Source organism: Amblyomma americanum, chromosome 4 (genome assembly GCF_052857255.1).
Source record: "Amblyomma americanum isolate KBUSLIRL-KWMA chromosome 4, ASM5285725v1, whole genome shotgun sequence".
NCBI classification, from domain to species: Eukaryota; Metazoa; Arthropoda; class Arachnida; order Ixodida; family Ixodidae; genus Amblyomma; species Amblyomma americanum.
Genome location: NC_135500.1, coordinates 119,997,941 through 120,022,617, shown reverse-complemented (window position 1 = coordinate 120,022,617; position 24,677 = coordinate 119,997,941). Strand labels below are relative to the sequence as shown.

General features: G+C 48.2%; 1 protein-coding gene across 2 annotated transcripts in view; it reads left to right on the top strand.

Annotated features, from left to right (window-relative positions):
* The window catches only part of LOC144128289 (putative carbonic anhydrase-like protein 2), a 196,747-nt gene that overhangs the window by 148,756 nt on the left and 23,314 nt on the right, over positions 1-24,677 (top strand). For both annotated transcript variants that reach the window (XR_013313769.1, XM_077661591.1), the window contains exons 5-6: positions 10,300-10,401; positions 12,190-12,256. Coding sequence is in view for 1 of the 2 variants with exons in the window: in XM_077661591.1 (XP_077517717.1) it covers positions 10,300-10,401; positions 12,190-12,256 (169 nt within the window). In the remaining variant the exon portion in view is untranslated. The remainder of the gene's footprint in view (positions 1-10,299; positions 10,402-12,189; positions 12,257-24,677) is intronic.

The following is a 24,677-nucleotide window of genomic DNA, read 5'->3' as shown; positions in this document are numbered from 1 at the left end:
GGAGACGGTCGCCCGGCAAGTAGTACTCAGGGGAAGATAGAGAGCGGCCGATTAAAGGAAATGACATCAACATCTTGATACGCCTCGTCACGCGACTGACATCCGTACTGAGTGCAATTACGCCCCACGCTGTTTCGGCGTCGTCTTTTGGGGGCCCGTTCTCATTGGTTACTGCTCCCGAAGCACGTGGAACATTACTGGGTCGCAGCCAGCACTCGCAGCGGGCATATTCTTCCGCGAATAACTTCCTCTTCAAAATGTTACTGCACCGTCTCATGCGATGGAACGGAATTGAAAGCGGTTCGTGCCGGTCAAAGACGGAACAACGAGGTACTGGCACCACTTCCAAGAAACGTGACGCGGAGATATCTACGAAACGCCCCCCTTTGCATTCGGAAAGCCCAGGTCCCCCCAATGTTCTCTCGCCTTATCTCGAATTCCGAGGTCTGGCGTGCTGAGGAAAAATGACGCCGCCATCAAGCCTTCTTCCCTTTCTACTAGCACAGGCAGAGACCAAGTGCAATAGGCGGGCCGCATTAAGAGCGGGCCGCCCTTACTCCTCGCGTCCCGCCACGCACATGAAAAAAAAAGTACAGAAAAATGACGCTCGCGTGGGAACTCGCCTACTGAACACCGCCGCAGAGGTCGGAGCTTGTGCGAGCGCCGTCATCAGTCCTCCGCGTGCTCGCAGCACGCTAGTCATTTCTACTGGCGGCGTCGAACTATACCTCGCCAGCTCGTGTACACAGGGTCGATATCGCCGGCGATGGTCCAGCATTGTTTCTTCCGGTTCGCTTTTCCCCGTGGAGTGCATTGGCAACTCGTTTGCCTGCGAGCGTTGCGTGCTGTCAGTTCGGAGGGCAGGGGCATCAGCGCAGATAACGGCTGCGTGCGTTGCATGACAGCAGATATCATGCGCTTTATTCTCTGGTACGAATAATGCGTGATACTCAAGGTCATTCTTTTTACGCTACCTGCATCGGGTCTCGCTCCCGTGAGTGCTGTAGGACGGGTAATTTTGAGTAACTGTGTGTGGTGAAATGGGGACTACAGAACACGCTAGTTTGAGAGGATAAAGATTTAGTTTGAAAAGAACTCACGTGAGAGCTCTATATATGTCTGCACAACTCCGTGATATATAGAGAATTGGTTTATGGTTTATGGGGGTTAAACGTCCCAAAGCAACTCAGGCTACGAGAGACGCCGTAGTGAAGGGCTCCGCCAATTTCGACCACCTGGGGTTCTTTAACGTGTGCTGACACCGCACAGCACACGTTCCTCAACAATTTCGTCTCCATCGAAATTCGATGGAGGCCGGGATCGAACCCGCGTCTTTCGGGCCAGCAGCCGAGCGCCGTAACCACTCAGCCACCGCGGCGGCATATGGAGAATTAGGGGTACACTTAAGCTCCTCATTTAAGGCTATGACGTGGCAGGTTTAATGGTTTCTTCAGCAGTTTTTCGCACACTATCGGTGTTCTTTGTTGACATTCACACATTTACCGCAGTTATCACAACACAGTTTCCCCATTCTTATCTTAGAACTCTTCCACACTACATTTTACGCACCGTAATGTTACTGTGATTAGTATCTTACTATAGTACGTATCTAGTTCACTGCACTAGTTACCACATTACTAAGCTTCAACTTATGACTACACACACATCACCCCTCTTGTACCTCAGCCAAGTCAACATGCCTACGTGGCCTAGTCGGCAGCCTGCTTGGCTTGCGTCACAAGGGTGCCGTTTGTAAGTTTGAATCACTGTTCAAAGTTACAATGAAGAGTTAACCTTTTCTTTGGGCAAAAACAGTTACTTTTTTAGAGTTGCGTTGCTTGAGACGCACGGCGTCCTTTAATTCAAATTACAAGTCCTCGTTTCATTGATTTCTATTCAAGACATATACGCTTGACTTCACAAGTGACGTGGGTTTTTCAACACAACAATGCCGCGGGGAAGACTCCGGACTTGTGACCCCAAGAGTGGTGGCTTGGTCCTTTTGAGCAAAACAAATGGTGATTATCAGCCTGCGAGGTTACAGCGGTGCAATATGGTAGGCTGTTGCAGTCGACAGTACACTCGCACCCTCCACTCTTCGTCAGAGGCCTGTCGATGAATCTGCCTGGGAATGAACGCAGGAGAGCGAGCCTCCGGCTGTCCTTCCGGTGAACGGGAGCCTTAACGCTGTCACGTTCATACGAATTTCGAATACACTGGGAAAGATGAAAGGGTGCTGTACAGCAGTGAGCAAACTGCCTTGCTGTAAAACTCTTTCTTTAAAAGTTGTGACCGGTTATTGCCACAGGACAACTTACACGGGGAACAGCACACAGAAAACGAGGAGGGGAAGGAGGTTACACGCACTCGCGTTTTCCGTGTGACATTCTTCCCTTCCTTGTTTTCTGTGTGCTGTTCCCCGCCTAAGTTATGCACTAAATAGCCCAACAAGAGGATTTATTGCAATTACTATACGGGATCAGGCATCGGATGAATGAGCGTGGAGACAACAAAGCCATCTAAGACGCATGAGCTGAAATCTACTCTCACAGGCCTCGCAAGAAGCCTAATCGTGTGGCGAAATGAACGGACGCTTGAACTGCGGCAATTGAAACCAGTGCACAAAGACTACAGCCCAACTCCGAAATTGAACGACCGCTGGCGGTGGTGCTTTGAAGACGTCGCTGTCCAAAACATCGCTGCTGTTAAGGCTCCTAAGAGATCACCTCCACTTTCCGGATTCCTATGCCGATAGAACGAAAGGTGTTCTGTCCGACTGTAGCAGAAAAACAAAACATGAATTGGGCAAAACGAAATAATCTAATGAGAGATATTCTTCAGTAAAAACAGCAGCAAATAGGTCATTTGCAAGACTGCGTCGATGTTGGCGTGTAAGTGTCACCCAGCTGTGTATACGCGCAAAGCGATATTTTTCGCCTCGTCAAAAAAAAAATGTAAATGTGGCCTTGTGGGAGCACTCGCTTTATTTTACATTGATTTTCGCTACGCATTCCCTTATTACTAGAGAAGTTTCCGGCTCCGACAAAGATTGCTGGCATATTCTGTAGCCAAATATAAACGAAAGACAAAATAACACGAAAAGTTTGCTTCTACTGCAAGCCTTATTCGCTGTTTACTCTATGAGCTCACCTGTTAGTCTGCAGATGACGCAGATAATAAAGCATATTTCCAAGCAGCGATGCTATGCAGCTGCATGCTTTTATTATTCCTGTCTTACAGTGTTTAATAAAGCCCGCTTTTTCTTAGTCTCTGTGGGGAAAAAATAAACCAATAAAAGCTGATGCCGTTGACTGCAAGCCTCCTCTGAGTACACGTAGAAATAAGATTAAAATGATATATATGTACAGCCTGCCACAGTTTTGCTAGGCGAATTCCAAATGCGAGATAACTTTATTGCGCCTGTAAAGTTTACGCGATTCCCAAACGCGTAACTGAAGCGAAGAGCCCACTAATACGTCACCGCAGTCTGTACGGGACATCTCTCTATAATAAAGTAAGTTCGCGGCAGAGCACCATGAGCAGGCGGGTGGATTTGTGTCGACACTCGCTATAACACTTAAACGACTCGCTCAGGAACAACGCTCCGCCTGGCGGCGGCGGAATTTTGAGCGGCAGGCCCGCAATCAAGCCGCCGCATTCCTGGACACTGGCTTCAAAAGCATCCGCGCAGTGTTACAACGGCGTCTCGCGCGCGATTCTCCACCGGAGGACCGCGCTGATGTTTGGGTGCTTACCTCACTCTCTTCACGACTACGTTGACGACGATGACTTTACGACGCAGCTAGCGTCGACGCAGAGTGTACGGGGCGTGCATACCACGCGACGCTGGCGTGTTTTCTCTATTGCTTCCCCCCCCCCCCCCCCCCCCTATTCCTGATGTCGACGCTGGCGACGTAGAAATCTGCTTGGAATTCACTTTTACCGCCATGCCAGGCGTGCGTCGCTGCCACTGCTGCTGCGACTAGGCGACGAGGCGTTTGCGAAAACAAACACCTGGACGCAGATATTTTGCTCGACGGAACTCGCTCGGCGAACGCGAAGATTGTTTGCACATCTCTCCCTTCATGACTGCTCCGAGCGAGTGAGAGGGAGAAAAAGAGCAAGGGAATGAGGGACTGAGCCAGTGAGTGAGTGAGTGAGTGAGTGAGTGAGTGAGTGAGTGAGTGAGTGAGTGAGTGAGTGAGTGAGTGAGTGAGTGAGTGTGCAGGGAGTGAGCAAGTCCGTAAGTGAAGGTGTGTGAGTGAACAAGTACTCGAACCAACAACTTAGTTGGTGAGTGAGTGTGGGAGAGAGTGAGTTAGTGAGCGTATGAGTGGGCGAAAATGGGCAAAGAGCAAGGGAATGAGGGACTGAGCCAGTGAGTGAGTGAGTGAGTGAGTGAGTGAGTGAGTGAGTGTGCAGGGAGTGAGCAAGTCCGTAAGTGAAGGTGTGTGAGTGAACAAGTACTCGAACCAACAACTTAGTTGGTGAGCGGGTGTGGGAGAGAGTGAGTTAGTGAGTGTATGAGTGGGCGAAAATGGGCAAAGAGCAAGGGAATGAGGGACTGAGCCAGTGAGTGAGTGAGTGAGTGAGTGAGTGAGTGAGCCAGCGAGCGAGCGAATGTGCAAGTCAGGGAGTGAGCAAGTCCGTAAGTGAAGCTGTGTGAGTGAACAAGTACTCGAACCAACAACTTAGTTGGTGAGTGAGTGTGGGAGAGAGTGAGTTAGTGAGAGTATGAGTGGGCGAAAATGGGCATGAAATACAAAGCGAGAAAGAGCAGCAAGGAAAGAGGGAGTTTGTTCAGAAGGAAAAAGAAACGGGCCGGTCTTAACGCACTTTCCTTGAAAACTGTTCCCAGTTTAGAGTATTTTCTGCCGAGCCGCAATGTCAGGCTTTCTGAGCGCCTCTGACACTCGAAAGCTCCGAAGAAATTATGACGATGATACTAATCGCTTTTCAGAGACGTGGAGCCTTGCAAACAAAACTCGAGTTGTACTGTCCCGACTGAACAGCAACACAGTCGACCTGGGAGCTTTTGACAAAGAAGGTGTTTGGAACCGCAAGGAGTCGCTTATGGTGTTCTCTAACGCACGGGATGAAAAATCGTCCAATGATGACAATGTAAGAGATCAACAGAGCCTTTAAGCAAGCGGACCTCCTTTGGTCTTATGCGTAGCAGGAGTGATTAGAGCAAATACCCCCGTTTCCCTTTTTAAGCCGCATGCATTGTGTGGCTGACGTGTACTGGCGCCTGTGGGCTGGAGCGCCCATCAACTGCACACGAAACTGCAGCTGAAGAAGGAACTCGTTAAGAGTTTTAAAGAAAGCACTGACTGCGGGCTCTGTTAAACGAACATTCTGAGAGCATCTCCTTCGTACTCTTCTCCCAACTATCGACTAAAAAGAGAGAAAAGGCAGACAAGGCGAGACATAGTTAAAAAAAAAAGGCCAAACGGGAAGACGGTTTGGTAAGACAGCAGTGAGAGACAGAGCTCTGGTATCAAGAAAGAAGAGAGAAATAGCAGGTTATGTGCCCTCAAGAAGGTAGTGTTACGGCTTGATGGCCATGGTGCGCTTTTCTCTTACACACTTCCTTTTTTGGTCTCCGCGTCGTTCAAAATATCTGTTCTAAATTGTGAACGAAGATATGAGAGTGAGTTTTTTACTTCATCCCGACTGTGATGTGTAGCATTTTTGCGCACGGCTTCTCATGTCGCAACGCTACTCCCGGTTGGTGTGTTTACGGCTAAGATGCCGTGGGCCGGACGGTAGTCATTCCTTAAAGCCGGCCACAAAATGGTCATCATTGCTGTGCTCTTCCCAGTCAAGTCGACGCCCGCAATCCAGCCGCGAAGCAAAGGAAAACAGCCGTCTACGACCCAGTCGTCCTAACAGTTAGTGTCTCCTCAGTGCTCATCATAACAGGCGAAACCGTGCGCTGAAATGCACACCGCTGTCGTGCGCCATGAAAAGGTGCTCAACAGAAGCTGTCCTCGTTTCCAAAGCTTTCACCTCTCATTCGGAGAGGAAATGAAAAACTCGTACTGGAGCTTGGAGCGCCCATCAACTCTTTTCCCGGAACTGGAGCTGGAGAGAGACCCGTTCGAAGTTTAAAAGAAAGTACCGACTGTGCGGGCTCTGTTAAACGAACGTTGCGGGTATCGCCTAACGCTCTCCCCGCGACACTCCACGCCGCTGCAAACGTGTTTCTCAGCGCCACCAGACACCGCCAGTGGCGCGAAGAGGGGCAAGACCGGCCCACGGTTTGGCAACGAGCGGGAAACGCGCCCAGACGAAGGCGACGACGACGAGACGGTCGTTCTTTTTCTCGCGCTTCCAAAGGGGAGACAAAGGCAGACGCGAACGACGCGTCCTGTTTTCTTGGCGCCGATTCAAGACGTCTGACATGTTGCGTCCTCTCACCCCGGATTCGCAAAATAAGAGCGAGCACGAGCCCCCTCCCCTTCCAGAGTTCGATCGCAGGGCCTCCTCCGTTCCTTTCCTCCTCTCCGTCGTCCCTTAGCTCGCTCCACCTCGTCCTTTCTCACGAGGAACGCAGCGGCCGTCTTTTTAAAACACATCGCGGCCGCGCAGCTTGGCAGCTGCGCTCGCGCGCGCTGGAGCCGATTTCAAGGCCCCATTGTCTTATACCCTTCGCGGCCTCCTCGCGAGTTTCCTTTCCAACGGGTGAAATCTTCTATTGACGTTTGTAGTGTAGCACCGCCAGCAGGGCCGACAGCAGCAGAAGCAAAGGCGTGCACCTTTATATAGCTGCGTTTTCGCTTTATAAAATTTCCCCCTTTTTGGTTTGTTGAGTTTTCCTCAATCAGACTTGTCTGGAGGAGGGCGCCTTTGAAAGGTTCCTCGCTGTAAGCGGCGTAGTAACGCAGGGGCCGGACTGCGAGGAAAACAAAAGAGAAAGCTGCCTTCGATAAGACGCTCGCAAGGGGGAGAGGGGTCGAGCGAATGAAATGATTTTCTTGACACGGGCGAGGGTGTAGTCGGAGCGCGTCTCCGTTTGGTCCGGTATGGTAGCCTGTGGGGCTCTGGTTTGTTCGTTCGCGAAGGTTGCGCAGTTGCGACCGCTTTCTTATCGCTCTGCCACCAGACCGACCGCGTGTGTGCTGACGTAAGTGGAACGGAAAAAAATCATTAGAACGTTGCGAAACCGTGTGGATACCAACTTCGTTGTGTATCTTCTGGTTTGAGTTAAAGGATCGTGCTTTAGCAAAGTGACCGTGGTTGCACTGATGACGCGGGGATAGCAGCGGTGTAATATGCCGTCTCGATGTTAGCATGCACAAACTCCCGTCATATAAAGGACGAAATCTAGAGGCACGGCACCTCAAAAGGCGGCGTACTATTAACGCGAGAGCGTCAAAGTGCCATTCGGCAGAAAATGCGGCGTTGGCGAGACTAGAAAATCCGGATTGTTCGAGAGGGTAGCAACTATAGAAGAGCAGTTTCGCTTACATTAAGAGAACAACAACAAAAGAACGAAACGTTCGTTCAGTGCGAGAAGTGCTGGCTATGTACGAGCACCTCACACCGCACATTAGGAGAATTACATTACAGGGACACTTAGTTAATTAAGGACACTAAGTAGTGACACCAATTAATATGAACCATATTGTGTAATAAAGCAGTCTTTGATGGCACCAAGCCTTTCAATGTCTCCAAAAATGTGCACTAGGGGGCCCTGAAGCGTAGGGATCCTTTATCGCTCTCGCGAGGCCGCCGCGGTGGCTGAGTGGTTATGGCGTTCGGCTGCTAGCTGGCCCGAAAGACGCGGGTTCGATCCCGGCTGCGGCGGTCGAATTTCGATGGAGGCGAAATTGTAGAGGCCCGTGTACTGTGCGATGTCAGTGCACGTTAAAGAACCCCAGGTGGTCGAAATTCCCGGAGCCCTTCACTACGGCGTCTCTCATAGCCTGAGTCGCTTTGGGACGTTAAACACCCATAAACCAAACCAACCTTTACCGCTCTCGCGTCATACACGTAAGGGGAACTTGAGCGTCTCCCAAGTTTTTGGCATAGCGCAGGTGTTATGGCATGAATATGGAAAGTGGCACACGCATATGGAATTACTTTGTTTTATTTCGATCTTTTTAATTTACCTTAGCCGCAATGCGAAGAGAATGGTAACCTTGAGCAAGCACATGGGAGGCACACATGATGACATGATACGCATCTTTATGATGTTCATGTATTACTGCGGCGCCTTTTCCAAGGATATGTATGAAGTACACTACGAAGCTTGGCTAGCGGTTTGGTGTAGGAGTTCGTAATCTTGATCAGGCGCAAACAACTGACATGGTAATCACCGCCGTGGCTCAGTAGCTTTTGGCGTTAGTCTGCTGGTCCTGAGGTCACGGGGCCTAATCCAGGCTGCGGCGAAAGACGCCCGTGCGCTGTGCGATGTCGGAGGTCGTTAAATAATTCGTTATGCTTAAAATGATTCCGGAGCCCTTCACTGCGGCGTTTCTGATATCCCACTTGTAGTTTCGGGACGTCAGACAGAACATTTGACAACACACATTAACATATTACACATCTTCTCATAGCATAGCTTGTCATGTTCATAAATAGCACCTTGCATGAGCGACTGTAAACTGTACCCTCGGGGTTATTAGATCGCGCCATACTTTGCGCGTCATGTTCAAAGGGATGATCTAAGCTGACGAAAACCTAGCTGTATTAGCGAAGGGAAATAACCTAATATTTCTGTTTACTGTTCACTGAACATTAATTTTTCCTCTTGCAATCCATGAACAGATATACCTAAGAAATAAGGAATTGTGTGGCTGGGTGGGGGGGGGGGGAGGAATGGAAGGGGGCGGGCGCTGACGACCACATCTGTGCAATACAGCCGACCACTTGGACTTCTTTACATGCAACATATCGCAGAACATATTTGTTCCTGTCATTTGCCTCCAGTCCAATGAAATACTTCGTTGCTTCTCGGTGCCTAATTCTTGCCCGCGATGACAATATTTCGATGGAGATAGATATACAGAAACGACCATGCGCTGGTCTTCTTTTGCCTCTTTAATAAACCCAAGAAGACTGAGCTAATCAAGTTTTCGACCCCTGCATCGAATTACAGTTGCTTCAAAACGCCTTATCCACTGCAATGGGTTGTGGTTTCAGAAACACATGACTCATATCACGTTGTACATACGAAAGAAGTATGTAGTTATATAAACCAAGAAATAGATAAGGAAACTATTTTTTGATGGGGGCGACCATCAAGTTGGGAAGTCTCCGGCCTAATCATGTTCATACTTAGGATAACTCAGCAGAAAGTTGAACGAAAGGACAATTACATGAAATAAGTCCGATCCGCACCCACGACCAACTTAGCCACCGCTAACCGACGGCTGTGCTCGCATTTAGTTTCGAGTTTATTTGTGTAGCATGTATACCCTAATATTGAGAGTGTTCACCCTCACTACCACCATAGCGGCGGACTTTGAACATCCCGTCATACCGCATTGTCTGAGACGAAACGGTGATGTCGCTGTCGTCGCCTTTTAAAACAGCGAAGAAAACAGCACAGTTTTCTCAATTAAACGTCCGCTTCCGTGGTTTCTTTGCTTCTTGCACTGCGAGCCTTGTGCCTGGCCGACCGGACTGCCCCACATCGGCGCCACGGTCCCCGCGCCGGATCAAGTTTTATTGAACGCGCAGATTCGGTGACGCTTTGGTCGGCACGCCGCCGACGCCATCGTGACGACGAGATGCGGTTGCCGCGGGCGCCAGGGCTTCGATTATCGGAGATCGTTCGTACGCCGCCAGGCGCAAGAAACCGCTGGCGCTTCAGGGAAAAATGTTTGGGCTTAGATTATTCGTTTTCTATGCTCCTCCTGCATGCTTATTTCAATATATAGGACACAGGCAACAAGCCTTTCGGCGTCGATGGCTCTGTCTCCAGATATGTCCTTTTTGTGCATTCCATTTCGTCTTTGTATACGGCCGTGCTCGTTACCGAAGGCAAAAATTACGCCCTCAAAGAAAGAGCCCGTGGCGATTATCCAGCGTTACGATATGCTCGGTGAGGAGCAAGTGTGGGCTTATAAGAGCCCACTTCTCCAATTACACTAACGAGGAGAGAATCCAATGAAGTTTCTCATGCCGTGTTTCTCTCGAATTGGCAGTCTCTTGAGATAGATGCCACCATGGCTTGAGTGCTGTATTGAAGATCAGGCTGTACTTGGTGACTTAATTTCGCGCTCCGGCAACAACCGTGTACACGTGAGCGCTCTAATTAGTTCGGATGCCTTGATTTTGTCTGCGCAGCTGCAGATTTTCGGCTACAACTCAGACCTCTACGCCAACATGTCCGAAGCAGTGGAGCTACGAAGGAGTGAAGGACTCGTCGGGATCTCCATCTTGCTCCAGGTGAGGAAGACGCCGCGAGCGGCTGCAGTGTAATTTTTTAAATTTTCTCCGCATTATTTGAACATGCTCTCCTCACTGAGCGCAACTTAGCGGCACCTATCATGTCAGAAATGTGGACCGTTGTGCTAAGTGTTGCGTGGCCTGCGAAGTAAACTAGGTGCAGTGAGCTGAGGTAAAGGCTAGAAGCATGCCAGGAGTAGTGCGGACCCTCAAGTAAGAAGTTAAGTCAAACGTCTGTTGCTTTTACGAGCGATAAGACCAAAAATACGCTACCCCTTGAAGACAGACATACCCTAGCCATTCCCGATCATGTCATTGAGAGTAACCTGTTTTCTTTCTTTCTGTTTTTTTTTTATTTCTGCCATATTTCTAAACGGTACTGACGTGATGAGCATCTCATCTGCAGTCGCGCTTAGTGTAACCGGAAACATGCTGGTATAGTGAGCATAGCGCAGCCTGCGCGTTGCAGCAATTTAATGTGGTGTTAAAAAACTGAATAATGCTCCAGCCTTGACACTGGCAGTTAGTTATGTGCATACTTTTTGGTCCTCATTTCACTGCCACTGTTTTGGGAAGAAAGCTCAGGCAACAGCTTTCGTGTTGCAAGGTAAACGAAGTAGAATTGTACGCTTTTAAGACAGCATTGCTTTCTGCATTTTGTGTTAACCTTTTAATGCTTTCATTGCTATATCCTCCTCGTAATGCATTTGTGGATCTTGGAGATTTATTTGCATAAATCGACGAGTGTGAAAAAATGTTGATACTTGATGCTGAAGTTTTAACAGATCAGACCTCCTTCATTGGCTGGTTCCATGCCCACCACCATTCCTAGAGATTCATCAGCTAGTTCCATCTGTTGACCGCCAGTATACAGAACACCGCGCAACTCGAGGGGGATATTATAAATTTGTAATTCTGAGAAAACTATATAGAGTTCTGCGAGATTCTACGGAAACATGGTAGTTATTATGGTCGACTCTTCACCCCGGCTGCAAAGTATGACCTATAAAATGCTCTATGCGCTGACGCCAACTATTCCTGGGCTTCCTGGGCTTGGCGCAAACCTCAATCGCTTCTTGACTGCATGATTGGCGCTCTCACGATTTCTTTCACTCGCTCAGGTACTCAGGATGTCATCCTCAGTACTTGTGCATCTTGCACAGCATTGAGTTAAAAAATAACCGTTATGCGGCACTGCGTTGTACTTGGCACGCGTACGTCCCGCTCTCTGTAGCAGTACTGTACCGGTAGCAAATGGGAAATATTACATTACATAATTAAATGTGTAGCTGTATTGCCTTATATGGCAGCACCGCCCACATTACTCAAGTTACGTTAGCTCAGCACGTCATCCTTCGTAATTTTTCTCTTTCGGGACCACATATTTTAGCTGACTTGGTTGGTTCTATTTTTTCTTGCTACAACAGTCGTTACTGACACCGTAAAAACGGCGGTTAATGGCTGGTCTGCTAAAGCGTGCTGGTCAGTCACTGTACTAAAACGAACGACACGGTAACCAGTCACTACGGTGCCCAAATAACGCGCAGACCCCTGCAAAAACAGTTATGTTCTTGCAGCGGTGCGGTTTTTCCTTATATACATTTACGATGCGGGTTTAGTCACACGAAAGCAGGTATGCTGCACGATAACTACGGCACGATGACATGGCAGCCAAGTCCTCTATATGCGGTTCTGGAGGCAAATACCATAGTTACCCGTGTGAATACCAACACATGACTTGTTCACTTACGTACGCTTTCCTGTCTCTCTCTCTCTCTTTGCTTGCAGCTTGGCGATTTGTCCCATTCCGAACTACGAGTCTTGACGGGCCAGCTTCATCGAATAACATACAGAGGTGAGCGGACGACTTTTTATGCGACTGCGCGTCGCGAACTTACTGTGGGCTTTCCGTACGCCAACGCGTAACGAATAATAATAATAATAATAATTGGTTGTTTGGGGGAAAGGAAATGGCGCAGTATCTGTCTCATATATCGTTGGACACCTGAACCGCGCCGTAAGGGAAGGGGTAAAGGAAGAAGTGAAAGAAGAAAGGAAGAAGAGGTGCCGTAGTGGAGGGCTCCGGAATAATTTCGACCACCTGGGGATCTTTAACGTGCACTGACATCGCACAGCACACGGGCGGCTTAGCGTTTTTCCTCCATAAAAACGCAGCCGCCGCGGTCGGGTTCGAGCCCGGAACTCCGGATCAGTAGTCGAGCGCCCTAACCACTGAGCCACCGCGGCTGGGCTAACACGTAACGAAAGATGGTAGGTTAAGGACGAAACAATACGGAGAGCACTTGATACTGTTTCCGCGCTTTGGTTGCGAAAGCATTGCCTCATTGTTAGTTTTGTTACGAGGTTGCTTAAATACTCCTTCATTTCTAATTACACACCTACTCATTAGCAAACAGTCGTAGGGAAAACATACACTAGGCCCACCTTTTTTGGCCAAGAAGAAAAGCGATTTTGTGGTATATGGGTTGCTTGCTCGACTCGCAGTCTCAAGGTCCTAGGTTCAATTCTCCGCATATACTGAAGAAATTTGATTTTTCTTTGCTAATGGCGTCACCAGGTCTATGGACGCCACTTAATCTTATGGTCTACTGCTGACGTCATGCGATACCACATTGCCGTCGTCTGTGTTTTCGGGACCACTGCTGTTGGACAACAAAACCGGACGCCCGGCTGCGTTGCTGATGAGCTTTCGCATTAATAGAGTGGCTCCTAGGAAGAAAAATCAAAGACGCGGCTTTCGCTCTGCCCAGAAGAGCCTTCCGCTCGAACATAACAGTGGGGATGTTGTCATATACCAAGGCGCCCTAATGTATCGAAGGAGTGGAGCCTTGTGCTTGCTGAAACAGCACTACTTTAAGACTGTGCGGTGCTCGCATTCTGGCAAATGGCGTAGAGTTATAGCGCGCGCTTCGCGCGTTCGAGCTGCAGCGAATAACTGTAGACGGTTTCCTAGCGCAAGCGACTTGAGGTACCAAAAAGTTGACGGGCCTCGAAGTGGGCTGTCACTATGAAATTGCACCTCATGAGTAAAGGTTGATGCGAAGGGGAATAGAGTCGGATTGTGGCGAAAACTCCAGAGGCGTGCGACTCAGAGGCCGAGTTCGATTGATGCGGAACGCAACAGGCGCCCGTGTGATGTGCGATGTCAGTGTCCGTTAAAGATCTCCAGGTGGTCGAAATCAGTCTGGAGCCTTCCACCAGGGTGCCTCTTTGTCTCTTCCTTATCTAATTGCCTGCATAAGTTCCTCACGGCCCGGGGTAGGTGTCCACTAAGCTCCTGGGTCCTCAGAATTTTGGTCTAGGCACGTTTGTCTCTATATTAAGGGTTGGAAGCGCGAAAAGTCGAGGAGGAATAAGAAAGGCCTATTGTGCCTCTATCTTGAATCGCCTAAAAATGACCAAGGAAATGAAGAAAGAAGCAAGGAAAGAAATAACGAAGGAAACAAACCAACAAACAAATTAATAATTAGTTAATTACTATATAATTCGTGGGATATACCGGTGCTCATGTACGTACCCAGTAACAAGTTCGATTCTTCCAGCGCAACGCACTGTGAATAGCTTGCGCATATATGCTTACTTAAGTAACTGTCTTGCTCTGTCCCCATTTTTTCTATCAAATACTTCGCTAAACCTTGCTGCCACGCTGATGCCTCGAGAAAATTGCTTAGTTTTGCTGCTTCACTACAGCAACCTGAGAGCGTGAAAAATTAGGCCTGAGGCGAGGAAGAGCTCGGAATCTGCCTTACATCTCGGTTGACACCTCCACCGCGCCGTGAGAGTAAGAATCAAGGAGGGAGCGAATGTGCTATGAACATATTGCCATCAATCTGTTCATAACAGTACCTTACAGTAACCCACTGTTGTCTAAGAAAGATGGACACGTAAGGTACTAAAATTTCACACGCCCGACTATACGGCTGTGTAATAAAATGTTAATAATGTCCGAATAAAAACAGTGGATTGATATTGAGTGAGGAATGTACTTTAAGAAAACTAAGCCGTTGCCGAGCGGTGTTTCCAATCGTTATGGCACAACCTTGCCCGGCACAACGTTTAATTGTGAATTGTGATGTGTTTCGACCAAGCTGGTAAGAACGGGAAAAATGCTCTTGAAGTGAACTCCTCCTCTCCTGAGCAGCAGTCCTATAGAGCCGTTCTCGTTTAAAGCATTCAGTAGCAATTATAAGTTAGAAAGAAAGGTTTATCCTTAATAGATAGCGACGCCCAGAGCCTGATAAGTAGCCATGCCATACAATGCATTTAAATTTCGGCGTCATCAAGCCGTTCGTCCCGCGCTGCTGCCAAACGCAGGCGCAAAGCGCAGAGGAAGGGACTTGAGTGCATCTCAAATAACAAAGAGAGAAAGGAAAAGCTACGAATCCAAGCGCGGCCGAGGGAATGCGAGGGGCATGTGCAAGCAATCCTCGGGGCAAGGACTAATCTGTTGACACGAGAGCCGGCCGGAGAAATGACTCGCCGCTTCCAGCGCCCCCTGCGCCGCTTCCGAGCGGGCCTCGGGGTCTCCCGCCCGCCGGCTCTGGGCGCAGGGAGACGCATGCAGTCCTGATTTATGACGAGTCCCGCCGACGAGCGTCCGGCCCAGACAAAAGACAGCGCCCAGCACACATGGCGCACTCCCAGGCTGTTGTCTCTTTCGCCCCCCCTCGCCGATAGGGGCCGCCCCTGTCCCCAAAAACGAACCTCACTAAAACCCTTTTGTTTCAGCGCGACCCGCTGTTTTGCGTGTGGACTTACGCAAGCGGTTCTCCCTAGGTGGGCGTACGCGGCAGCACGAGCGCCGTCTGTTGTCTGTCGCCCGCGCGCTCGGTATCCGCTTATCATGCGATCCTGCTTTTATTTAAGCCGCCTGGAGCAGACTTTTCTCTTCGTGCTCCGGTCGCTTAGCTTACTTGTTCTTTGTGCCGCACGCCTGTCTGCCTTGCTTGCGCTGACAAATTTCTTGGCCGTAGTCGGTGCTTCCGAACGGTCCACACAGAGGGAACAAGTGGCGAATGCAATGATCGAAGAGCTTCCGCCTTGCGAGCATCGTCGGCTTCGTCTGACGACGAGTTTGCATCGATTGCCGGATATTAATAATGCACCCTGCTTCGTGGTACCGATGTACTGCTCGCGGTGAATTTGATTTGCCGGTGAGTCCCGCCTCAGGCGTACGGACTGCTCCAGCAGCTGTGGGCCCACGCTTGGCTGGTTCGTGTAAGGAGCTGCTCAGTTTATGCTAATGATGGCGCGCCAATTACTATGATCTGCTTATACTGGCCGCGCTTCGAAATGCTCATGAAGCGTGCGTGAAAAGCGCGAGAAAAGTTGGAACACTCATGTGCGTCAGATATGATGAAGCATAGCCTGCGGGCATTCTGGAATATGTGCTTATTTTGACCCATTTATGACTTTTCAACACAGCCTCTGGTAGGCAGCATCAACTTCTCTCTTTACAGACAGATGTTCTCACAAAACCCGGGATAAGAATGATACTCATTATTGACAAATTGAGGGGCGAACAAATGAATCCATGTGGGGGCAAGGCGACGCATTATTTTCTATCTTCTTCCTCATAATTCGCGCTATCGTTCTGCAGCCTGAAGCACGAACTCAGTTTATAGAGCAAATAAAGTTTATTCTTTTTCTCTCTACCGCTACCGCTACCTGTATCTACTTCTAACACTATCATCACTAGAACCCAATTTCTCTCAGTTGTCACTGAAGTGCCCTTACCAAATAGCTATCGTCGATGTTTATTGTTAGCCGGGGTGTCATTCTTGCCGGCTTTTTCTTATAGCCAGTGTTTCATTATATGCAGTGTCCTCTTTCAGTCGAATTTTTGTTATGGTTTATGGTTTAAGGGTGTTTAACGTCCCAAAGTGACTCAGGCTATGACGGACGCCGTAGTGAAGGGCTTCAGAAATTTCGACCGCCTGGGGTTCTTTAACGTGCACTGACATAGCATTTCACCTCCACCGAAAATCGACCGCCGCGGCCGGGAATTTTTGTTATATCAAATGTTTATTTATAGACGCTGTGTGATTAGAGGTGGCGTTTTGTTCTAGGTGGCTTTTTCATATAGCCAGTATTTTATTCTAGCCGGCTTTTTTATTATAGCCAGTGTTTCATTATAGCCGATATGGAATTAGAGCCGGCGTTTTCTTCTGGCCGGTGTTACAACATATGGAAGGTGGCAGGTAGGAGGGGAAGGGGAACTCCCTCTAAACGCCACCTGTCGCGGCTTGCACAGACGGCGACGCTGACGCCGGAGAGTTTTCGGCGTCATAGCCGTCCTAACGCTCTGGCTGTGAAATACACTACTGCAGTGACTTGCTTTGCGTCAGTGCGGTTGCATAAACGCAGTGACCATTTCGGAAAAAGTTCGCAAGACGTAACAGTGACAGAAATCATTGAGGACAAGTTATCGGTCTCTTGCGCACCTCGGCGTTTGTAGATACGCCTGCTGCTGCAGAGTATATCTCGACCCTTCAGTATTTGTCCTGAGACTTGAGTAATTAATGAATTAGCTTTTTTGATTGCCTTGAGAGTTTAGCCGTTAATTAATCAACAGAGTTTACTTGCCAGAGCCGAAAGGGTGGCTGTCAGGTACGCAGAAATGGAAAGCTCCGTATCAATTGCGATGAACTGGGGGTCTTTAACAAACACTAAAATTCCCGCACATGACCATTTTTTAAAATTTCGTCTCGATTAAAATGCAACCGCCATGACTAGAAGTTGTCCCTCAACCTCGTAGCCTGAAGAAAATGCCGCAATCTCTGGGCGCATCTTGACAGCAGTAAAACATTCAAAAGGTGCAGGAACTTGACCAGTTGCATCGAGTGCTTCATTGTTGCATACGCTTTGTTCCGCATTTGCCTTTTTGATAGAAACTGCGCCTTCTTCGCTTTCATCTCGGAAGATGTCAATGGCGCTCAACGGCAGCGCTTTGATCTCAGGGAGGGTATTTTCCTCTCGAATACCCGAAGACAGGAACAGCTGCTCGCTCAGTGACGTGTCTAGCTGCCTGCCATCACCCAAGTCCCATGAGAGGCCGGGCTGAAATAAACAGTAGGAGAGATGTGGCCGATCAAGTTTAAGCTCTCAACGAGGACGCACAATTCGGCCTGCTGTCAGCGCCATCTGCGGTGGGGGTTTCGAAATCTCAGCGAGCGATGGCTGGTAGTATTTGTTGCGCCGCTTCCTTTGTTAGGATACTTCAATTGTTCTCTTTGCTTGGCAGTGCGTCTTGGAAACTGTTTCTCTGTCAGGTTTTTGTTCTCCCATATAATCGATTCCTTCAGATTCTTCTCGTCGTTACAGCTTGTAGAGTAGTTAAGGCGTTCGTTCCTAGCTTGCGACCAAGTGAATTTTGGACATGGGTCGAATCAGCCAGGTTTTCGAGTAAGGTAATATCTTCAGCGCGCAAAACTCAACTCGAAGAATGATCGTATCAGGGACTTAGTCGGCAAATGACATGAACTTACTTTTGAAAACTGCGGACTATTCACGTGGCCGGAACGATCAGTAAAGGCACCTCTTGACGTTCTGACTGGTGAAGCTACTTGACTTACCCAGTACTTATGACTGAGCGGTTTGCTGCGACTCGTACTGCAATAAAGGCGCCACTAGCTCGCACTTGTCACATCTGGGCAGCCGCTCGGGTCGGTTGCAACTTCCCAAGCAATGTATCCTCCATGCGCCTCAGTAATCGACCTCACCTTGTCACTTAACTGAGTCGGCATAAAAGGTATGGCATTGTCTTCACGTCACACGCACTGCACAAAGTAGATCAGGGGGGGGGGGGGGGGGGGGGAGGGGGGCAGGTTTTCCTCTCTACGGAAGTGTCAAGTAGGTCCTCGAAAACGATTCAACGGGTGCCGTCCAAGGAAGCGAGTAAAGTTCTCAAAAAACGCATTACATTCCTAGTCGTACATTTCTGCGCCGCCGTATGGTTGGACATAGGGCTTGCAGTGTAGCTGAGACACCCCGAATGAAAAGAACGTAGGAAAAAAAAGAGAGAAAGAACCCTACTCCTCACTCCTGTGAAGCATATAGGGTTATGGACATTTCAAGCCTTAACCGAAAATCATCTCAATTAGACCTAAAAATCTTTATATCAGGCTTTTGTTCCTGCAGTTTCTTGAAAACTCCGCAATCTAAAGAAATTGAAGTTTTCTATTTCTAAAATGGTACGAAAAGTTAGTAAAAATTTCCTTTGCGACAAATTACACCCCTCAGAATTCCTGAAAAAAAAGAAAAAATTCCCCCAGTGCAGCATTACCCACATGGGTGCCAGGAGTTCTGGAAGAGCTTGCCTATCACAGTAATCTTTGTGGCTCAGGAGTTTTTAACCGGCCCTTTAAATTCTTCTCGATAGAGAAACTGAAAAATCTGGGATTTTCACGCATTCAGGCTTGATAGCTAGATTCTTGTATACAAAACGAAAGTGCTTACGCCCATCAAGACCATATACCACAATTGAGTGTAAGGCATGCAGGTAGGATGTTGCGCCAAGGTGTCGGTCTGCGTGTTTAAGTACTACTCGCGCTATACCAAGTGGGGAGGTGTAGCGCGAGGCTTGACGACTTGAGCGACCTTGTCAACCTGAAGGAGTGCATTGCTTTCATCCTACATACTTGGAGGAACGAATATCATCACCATCAGGTATGCCCTGCATTGCTTGACTTTGAGTCCATCCGAATTCCCCCCCATCAAAGATTCCTTGCTTCTGAGTTTTCAATTTTACTCCACCGGGAACAACATGCGCCTGCATGCTTACAACATCTACAAGTAAGGTCAAATATCAGACCGGTTTGAAATAAATAGAACAAGGTCCCCATAGGCTCCGGACATCCTTTCGTGACGCAGGGCGACGGTTATCGCCGCAACATTTGCATCTTTCTGGCGAGCATTTGTGCATTTTTGCTGGCACCGGGAGGTTGACTTAGGACATCAGAGGTTGGCGATATAAGGAGGGATAAGCACATCGATATTGTTTTTCGTCCAGTTGTGAAATTTTCCCATAATGAAACCCAATTAAATCAATAAAAACGCTTGGCCACAGTTCTGAGAAAGCGTCCCCGAGTCAAATGAGGTTACATTTGAGTTGGGTTCCACCGCTGGTTTACGTAGTCACAGCTGGCCGGTTTGTTTTCTTGAAAAAGTTGGTAATGGGTTTATTTTCATATCGTATATCTATGTCCTGATAAACCATGAAGCCAATGCTGAAAGATTTTCGAGCGCCCGCCAAGGGCTGTGCTGCTTAAAGCTCCATGTATTACTTTATATATATATATATATATATATATATATATATATATATATATATATATATATATATATATATATATATATATATATATATATATATATATATATATATATATATATATATATATATATATATATATATATATATATATATATATAAGATTTCCGATCATCACGCGGACAGGCTTAACCAAGTATTTCTTCGGGGCTAGCCGCCACGAAAGGGAGCACAAATTCGCGAAGGCCAAACAGGACTTTCGCAACCCAAACTCGTTTCAGAGTGACGAATGAAAGCGCGATAAAATTTTAACCTTTCCGGTGCGCGGAAGAGAGGACGAGAAAACATCGAGAGACTAGAGAAGCTGGCAACTCATGCATCGTGTACACATACGCATCTTACGATAGATAATGCGGTACAATTTCCGCAGCATAGTCGGTGACGTCACGGGCGTAGTTCGATACATGTATAACCAATGAGACAGCTCGGAGACTAGCGACTTCGGATAAGAATTGCGTATTTGGATTACACACCGGTTGACACCGGGGCTAATTATAGAAGAAGGAAAGACAAAACGCGTTTAGCTGCATCGGCCCCCTTGAGCCTGAAAGTGGCAACGCGCACAAAGTAGCGGAAGAATCACTGCTAGAGAAGAAACCAAATAAAAGCAGCGCGAAAGAACGAACGCTAGAAAAGGAAGGCACGAGCCTCGCGCGCCAATATTCGCCAGCTCTCTACCCATCTGACAGCTCTGTCTGTACGCCTCCGAAGTCTTTGCAGCGTGCAGCTCCGCTCTACGTTCCTGAGAAGCGCACTGTGTAGCTCATCCATACTCGGGCACGCAGGCCTGGAAACTCCTCGGATGAGGTATTAAACTGTTCCGAGGGCCGCGCTATAGCGTGAATTTTAATGAACCTGGATCGGCTGGTGGATCGATGGGCTGGCGGCGGTGGTGGCAGCTGCTGAGAAGATTCGTTAGGAAGAGGATACGTGTGCGCGGCGGGGTTCCCTGCACCGTCCACCTGCCTCCAGAAGCAGAGCCTCGCCCCCCCCCCCCCCCCCATCATATTACACTCATGAATGCCCGCCTACGGCAACGACGACCGTGCTCACTACAGGCACTGGTTTGTTATGTATATATGGTGGAGTATCATTGAAAATCGCGAGCGCTAGTCTTTACGGCGGTATTTGAGAATTCACAGCGCAGCATGTTTTGGAAGAATGCAGGTCACGTGATTGGTGCTAAATAAGTTCTACTCTGGGCGGTGCCTCTGTAAGAACTTCGTATTGTCCGGCTGTTCTTAAAAGCGGTAGTATTTGTCAAACTCGGAACTTGTGCAACCGGAACATCATTCGCTAATATTCCATTTTTTTTTCCAGTTTCTAAATTGCTAAGCATTCGCTTTGTCAAAGAAAAGGAAGAAACCTTATGGCTAGCATTGCAATGCAATCTACTTCACTATACAGTTCAAGAAATCAAGATAAAAATACAAAACTGGCAAATTTTCTCTCCGAGCCGATCCACTACGGAGGTTTGGCATATAATCTCTTCGGGTACTATACAGTTGGAAATGGATAGTAATCGACGAGTGCCCCGCACATCAACACGCTTCGTACCGCAGTTTTTCATGCTTCACAAACGCGACGCACTCCATCAAGACGCTATTGTGGCCGCAGGGCAGTGCGTGCACTCGTGAGCGAACATTGGTGAGCCTCTGTGCATTCCTCGAACACACGGGCTTGACATCCCGTCTGTTCTCCGTCAGGTAGTTGCACGCAGTGACCGAACGCTCCGCGAGTTCTACCTTGAACGATTAATAACTGGACGCCCCACTCCAGTTTTAACCATCACGGTGCTGTGCGCGTGTGTGATTTAATTCCTCTAAAATGAACTAAACACGCGCACAACCTGGACACATTTCTTATTGTGTAAATAGTTTGTACATATTACTTCTCCCCCTATCCTCTCTTCCTGTCCCCTCACCTCTTTCATTTCATTTCTCCATTCTGCCTGCTATCCTTTATTTGCGCTGCCCCAGCTCAGGTGCTTCAGTATCGATGGCAGATGCCGGGGCTAGCAAAAATCTTTTCCTTCCTTTTTACCATTATTTTTAATAAAACCACTACCACCACCACCACGCGACGCGGAAAGGGCTACTCAGAGCACATTTTCTGAGCGTTGTGCGCGGAAACTGGAAGGAAATTTAGCCGGATCATTTGATGCTTCGGGCTCACCCGTGGCAGGCCTTATGTGCGCTAGTGGTTTGGATATTGGTTTGCTGCACTAAAAACCCCGCAGAGCTCTGGGATTCACAACAACGCCCGTAATTAGGGCAGTTACTGCGAGCCACCACAGCAAGAAATTTAAGCCACTTCAGGAAATACAATATCATTTCAGTCCGGCATAGCGAAAACTTTGGTTTTCATTTTTTTCCCGCCATTTGGTCAGTCGTTATCTTCTTTACGGTAATGATTAAAAGAAAACTGTTCCTCTATAACAAGTGGCCTAGAACACCTATTCCGCTTTCTCTCTAACCTCTTTGTATAACTCTTATTTAAACTTACCATTTTGCGAATAACGCCCATCCTGTTATAACGGAGTGCTAACATTTCATGAATGCAGGTTGAAATGTGCTGTTGTTTCACCCTCTTCGGTAGAGTGCGATGCATTAGGTATGATTATTTTCCCCTCTCACTCGCTTTTCCCGTTTTTGTCTTCTTCATTATGTTCTCTCTCTCTCTCTTTACGTTTCCTCACAACGCGCACTTTACCTTTCCTGTTCGACGCTAGAAGCGTGCAGCACTGGTTTCTGCCCAGAAACTGAAACTGCGTCCAAATTGGTGCGCATTCATTTAAACCGGCGTGCGCATGGCGATGACAGGCAAGAAGCGAGCAATTTTCTCTACTCAAGATTAAAAGTCTCCCGCGGCGTCAGGGCGATTTATGGCAAGCACAGTGAGTGAGCGGAACTCCTCGTCTTCTTAACTGCACGATAACGATTCGCGGTATAAACCGTACTTCGCTTGCAGCAGCGTAAAGATCAGGAAAAACAAAAGCTATTCAGTGCAGCCTCGTTTTATGCGCCTACCTGCTCGCCCATGTATAAGGCTGTACGCTTTTGTGTGTGTGTGTGGTTTAAACTGGCTGTGGTGAGAGCCATTCTTATATTAAAACTAAACTCCGCCTTGCAGAAGGACAGCTGATCGCGTCATCTTTCTACGGCGCTCACCTGACGGCGCTGTATTTCAGGACGAGAGAGCCTGCTCCTGACGGGCGCGAGTGACAAATTTTTGCGCAAGCCTTGCAAATTCCTTCCGGGCTCGCTCAGGCGCTAACAACGAAGGGTCTACTTAATGCCGGGAGTACAAGCTGTCTCCATGTTTTCTTCATTTATAACTGCTCTCCCTTTCAGCGTCGGATTCTCTCACTTGCCGGAGGATGGAAGTTTTTAATCGTTAGGATCCTCACTGCCGCCGGCGATGTCACGTCGAGCCGAAGTGAGCCTATAGAACTATAGGAGCTGCGCATGTGTACGTGCGTACGACAAGCATAGAGTGGTCCGTTCTGAGGAAGCTTATAAATGTACCCTTTGATGCCGTGGTGCGATTGTAGTCATAATGCGAAGCAAGTGAATTTTTCCACATTTAAAAAAAAAAGACATTTTCTTCTGAAAACTGCCGAAGCAGTATTGTAGAGGTTGCGAGCCTTCAAGAGTATCATGCCCTTGTACACGTCGGCAAGTTTTCCATCAGCAACGGATGGTTTGGATTGCGTTATGAATTTTAGCGTCCCAAAGCGACTCAGGCTGTGAGAGACGTAGTCGTGGAGGGCTCCGGATAATTTTGGCCACCTGAAGATCTTCAACGCGCACTGGCATTGTACAGTACTCGAGCCAATAGCATTTAGCCTCCATCCAAATGCGACCGCTGCAACCAGGATCGAACCCGCGTCTTTCGTGTCAGGAGCCGAGAACCATAACCACTGACTTGAATAAAAACGTAGAGCAAAAAGGACGACCACAGAAGGAAGACACCACAAACACGAACGCTACGTTCGTGTAATTATTCAAGTACGTGTCACCAACTAGCCCTGCAATAACATTTATTTAACCATAACCACTGAGTCGCTGCGGCGGCTTTCAGCGACGTATGGGTCAGCGAAACTTGTAGAAAACGATTAGTTAAAAATATATGATTTTTTTCTATCGTTTCTAGAGTTCCTTTTAGTCCGCAGAGACATGTCCAAAGCTCAAGAAAGCGGAGCGCCTAGGCAAAAAAAAAAAAAAGAGAGAGTTCGTTATTGCCAGTGCTAAAAATGGTTGGTCCTCATTCCAAATAACACGCAATAATGCTATGCATCATGAAGCAGAGATTGGTAAATATTTCAGTAGTCCACAGAATCTAAATTATTCCGCCTGACCGCCTACAAAACACCTTAGCGCGGTAAAATGAGTAGTTGGACAAGTCGGTTCATTGTGGCGTAAAGATGGGTTGCGCAAAAGGGACAATTCACATGAAAGAAGACGGAACCAGCGCTAAGTAGCGGTCTTGCTCACTGACCTTGCCGAGCTTTCGACGCCATCAAAGAGGAGTGCGTAAATCAGCGCGTAGAGGTAATCTGATAAGCCGCCGCAGTGGCTCAGTGGTTACGGCGCTCGGCTGCTGACCCGAAAGACGCGGGCTCTGTCCCGACCGTGGCGTTCGAATTTCAGTGTAGGCGAGATTCTAGAGGCCCGTGTACTGTGCGATGTCAGTGCACGTTAAATAGTCCCGGATGGTCGATATTTCCAGAACCCTTCACAACGGCGTTCCTCATAGCCTGAGTCACATTACGACGTTAAACCCCCGTAAACTATAAACCAAACTCTGACCTTCGGATATATGTACTGCTTCTAGTGTGTCTATGTCAAATGATAGAGTGTAGATTGTTTCAGAAATTTTCTGCTCTGGAAATATACCAAGATGTACTCATCATGTCTTCCGC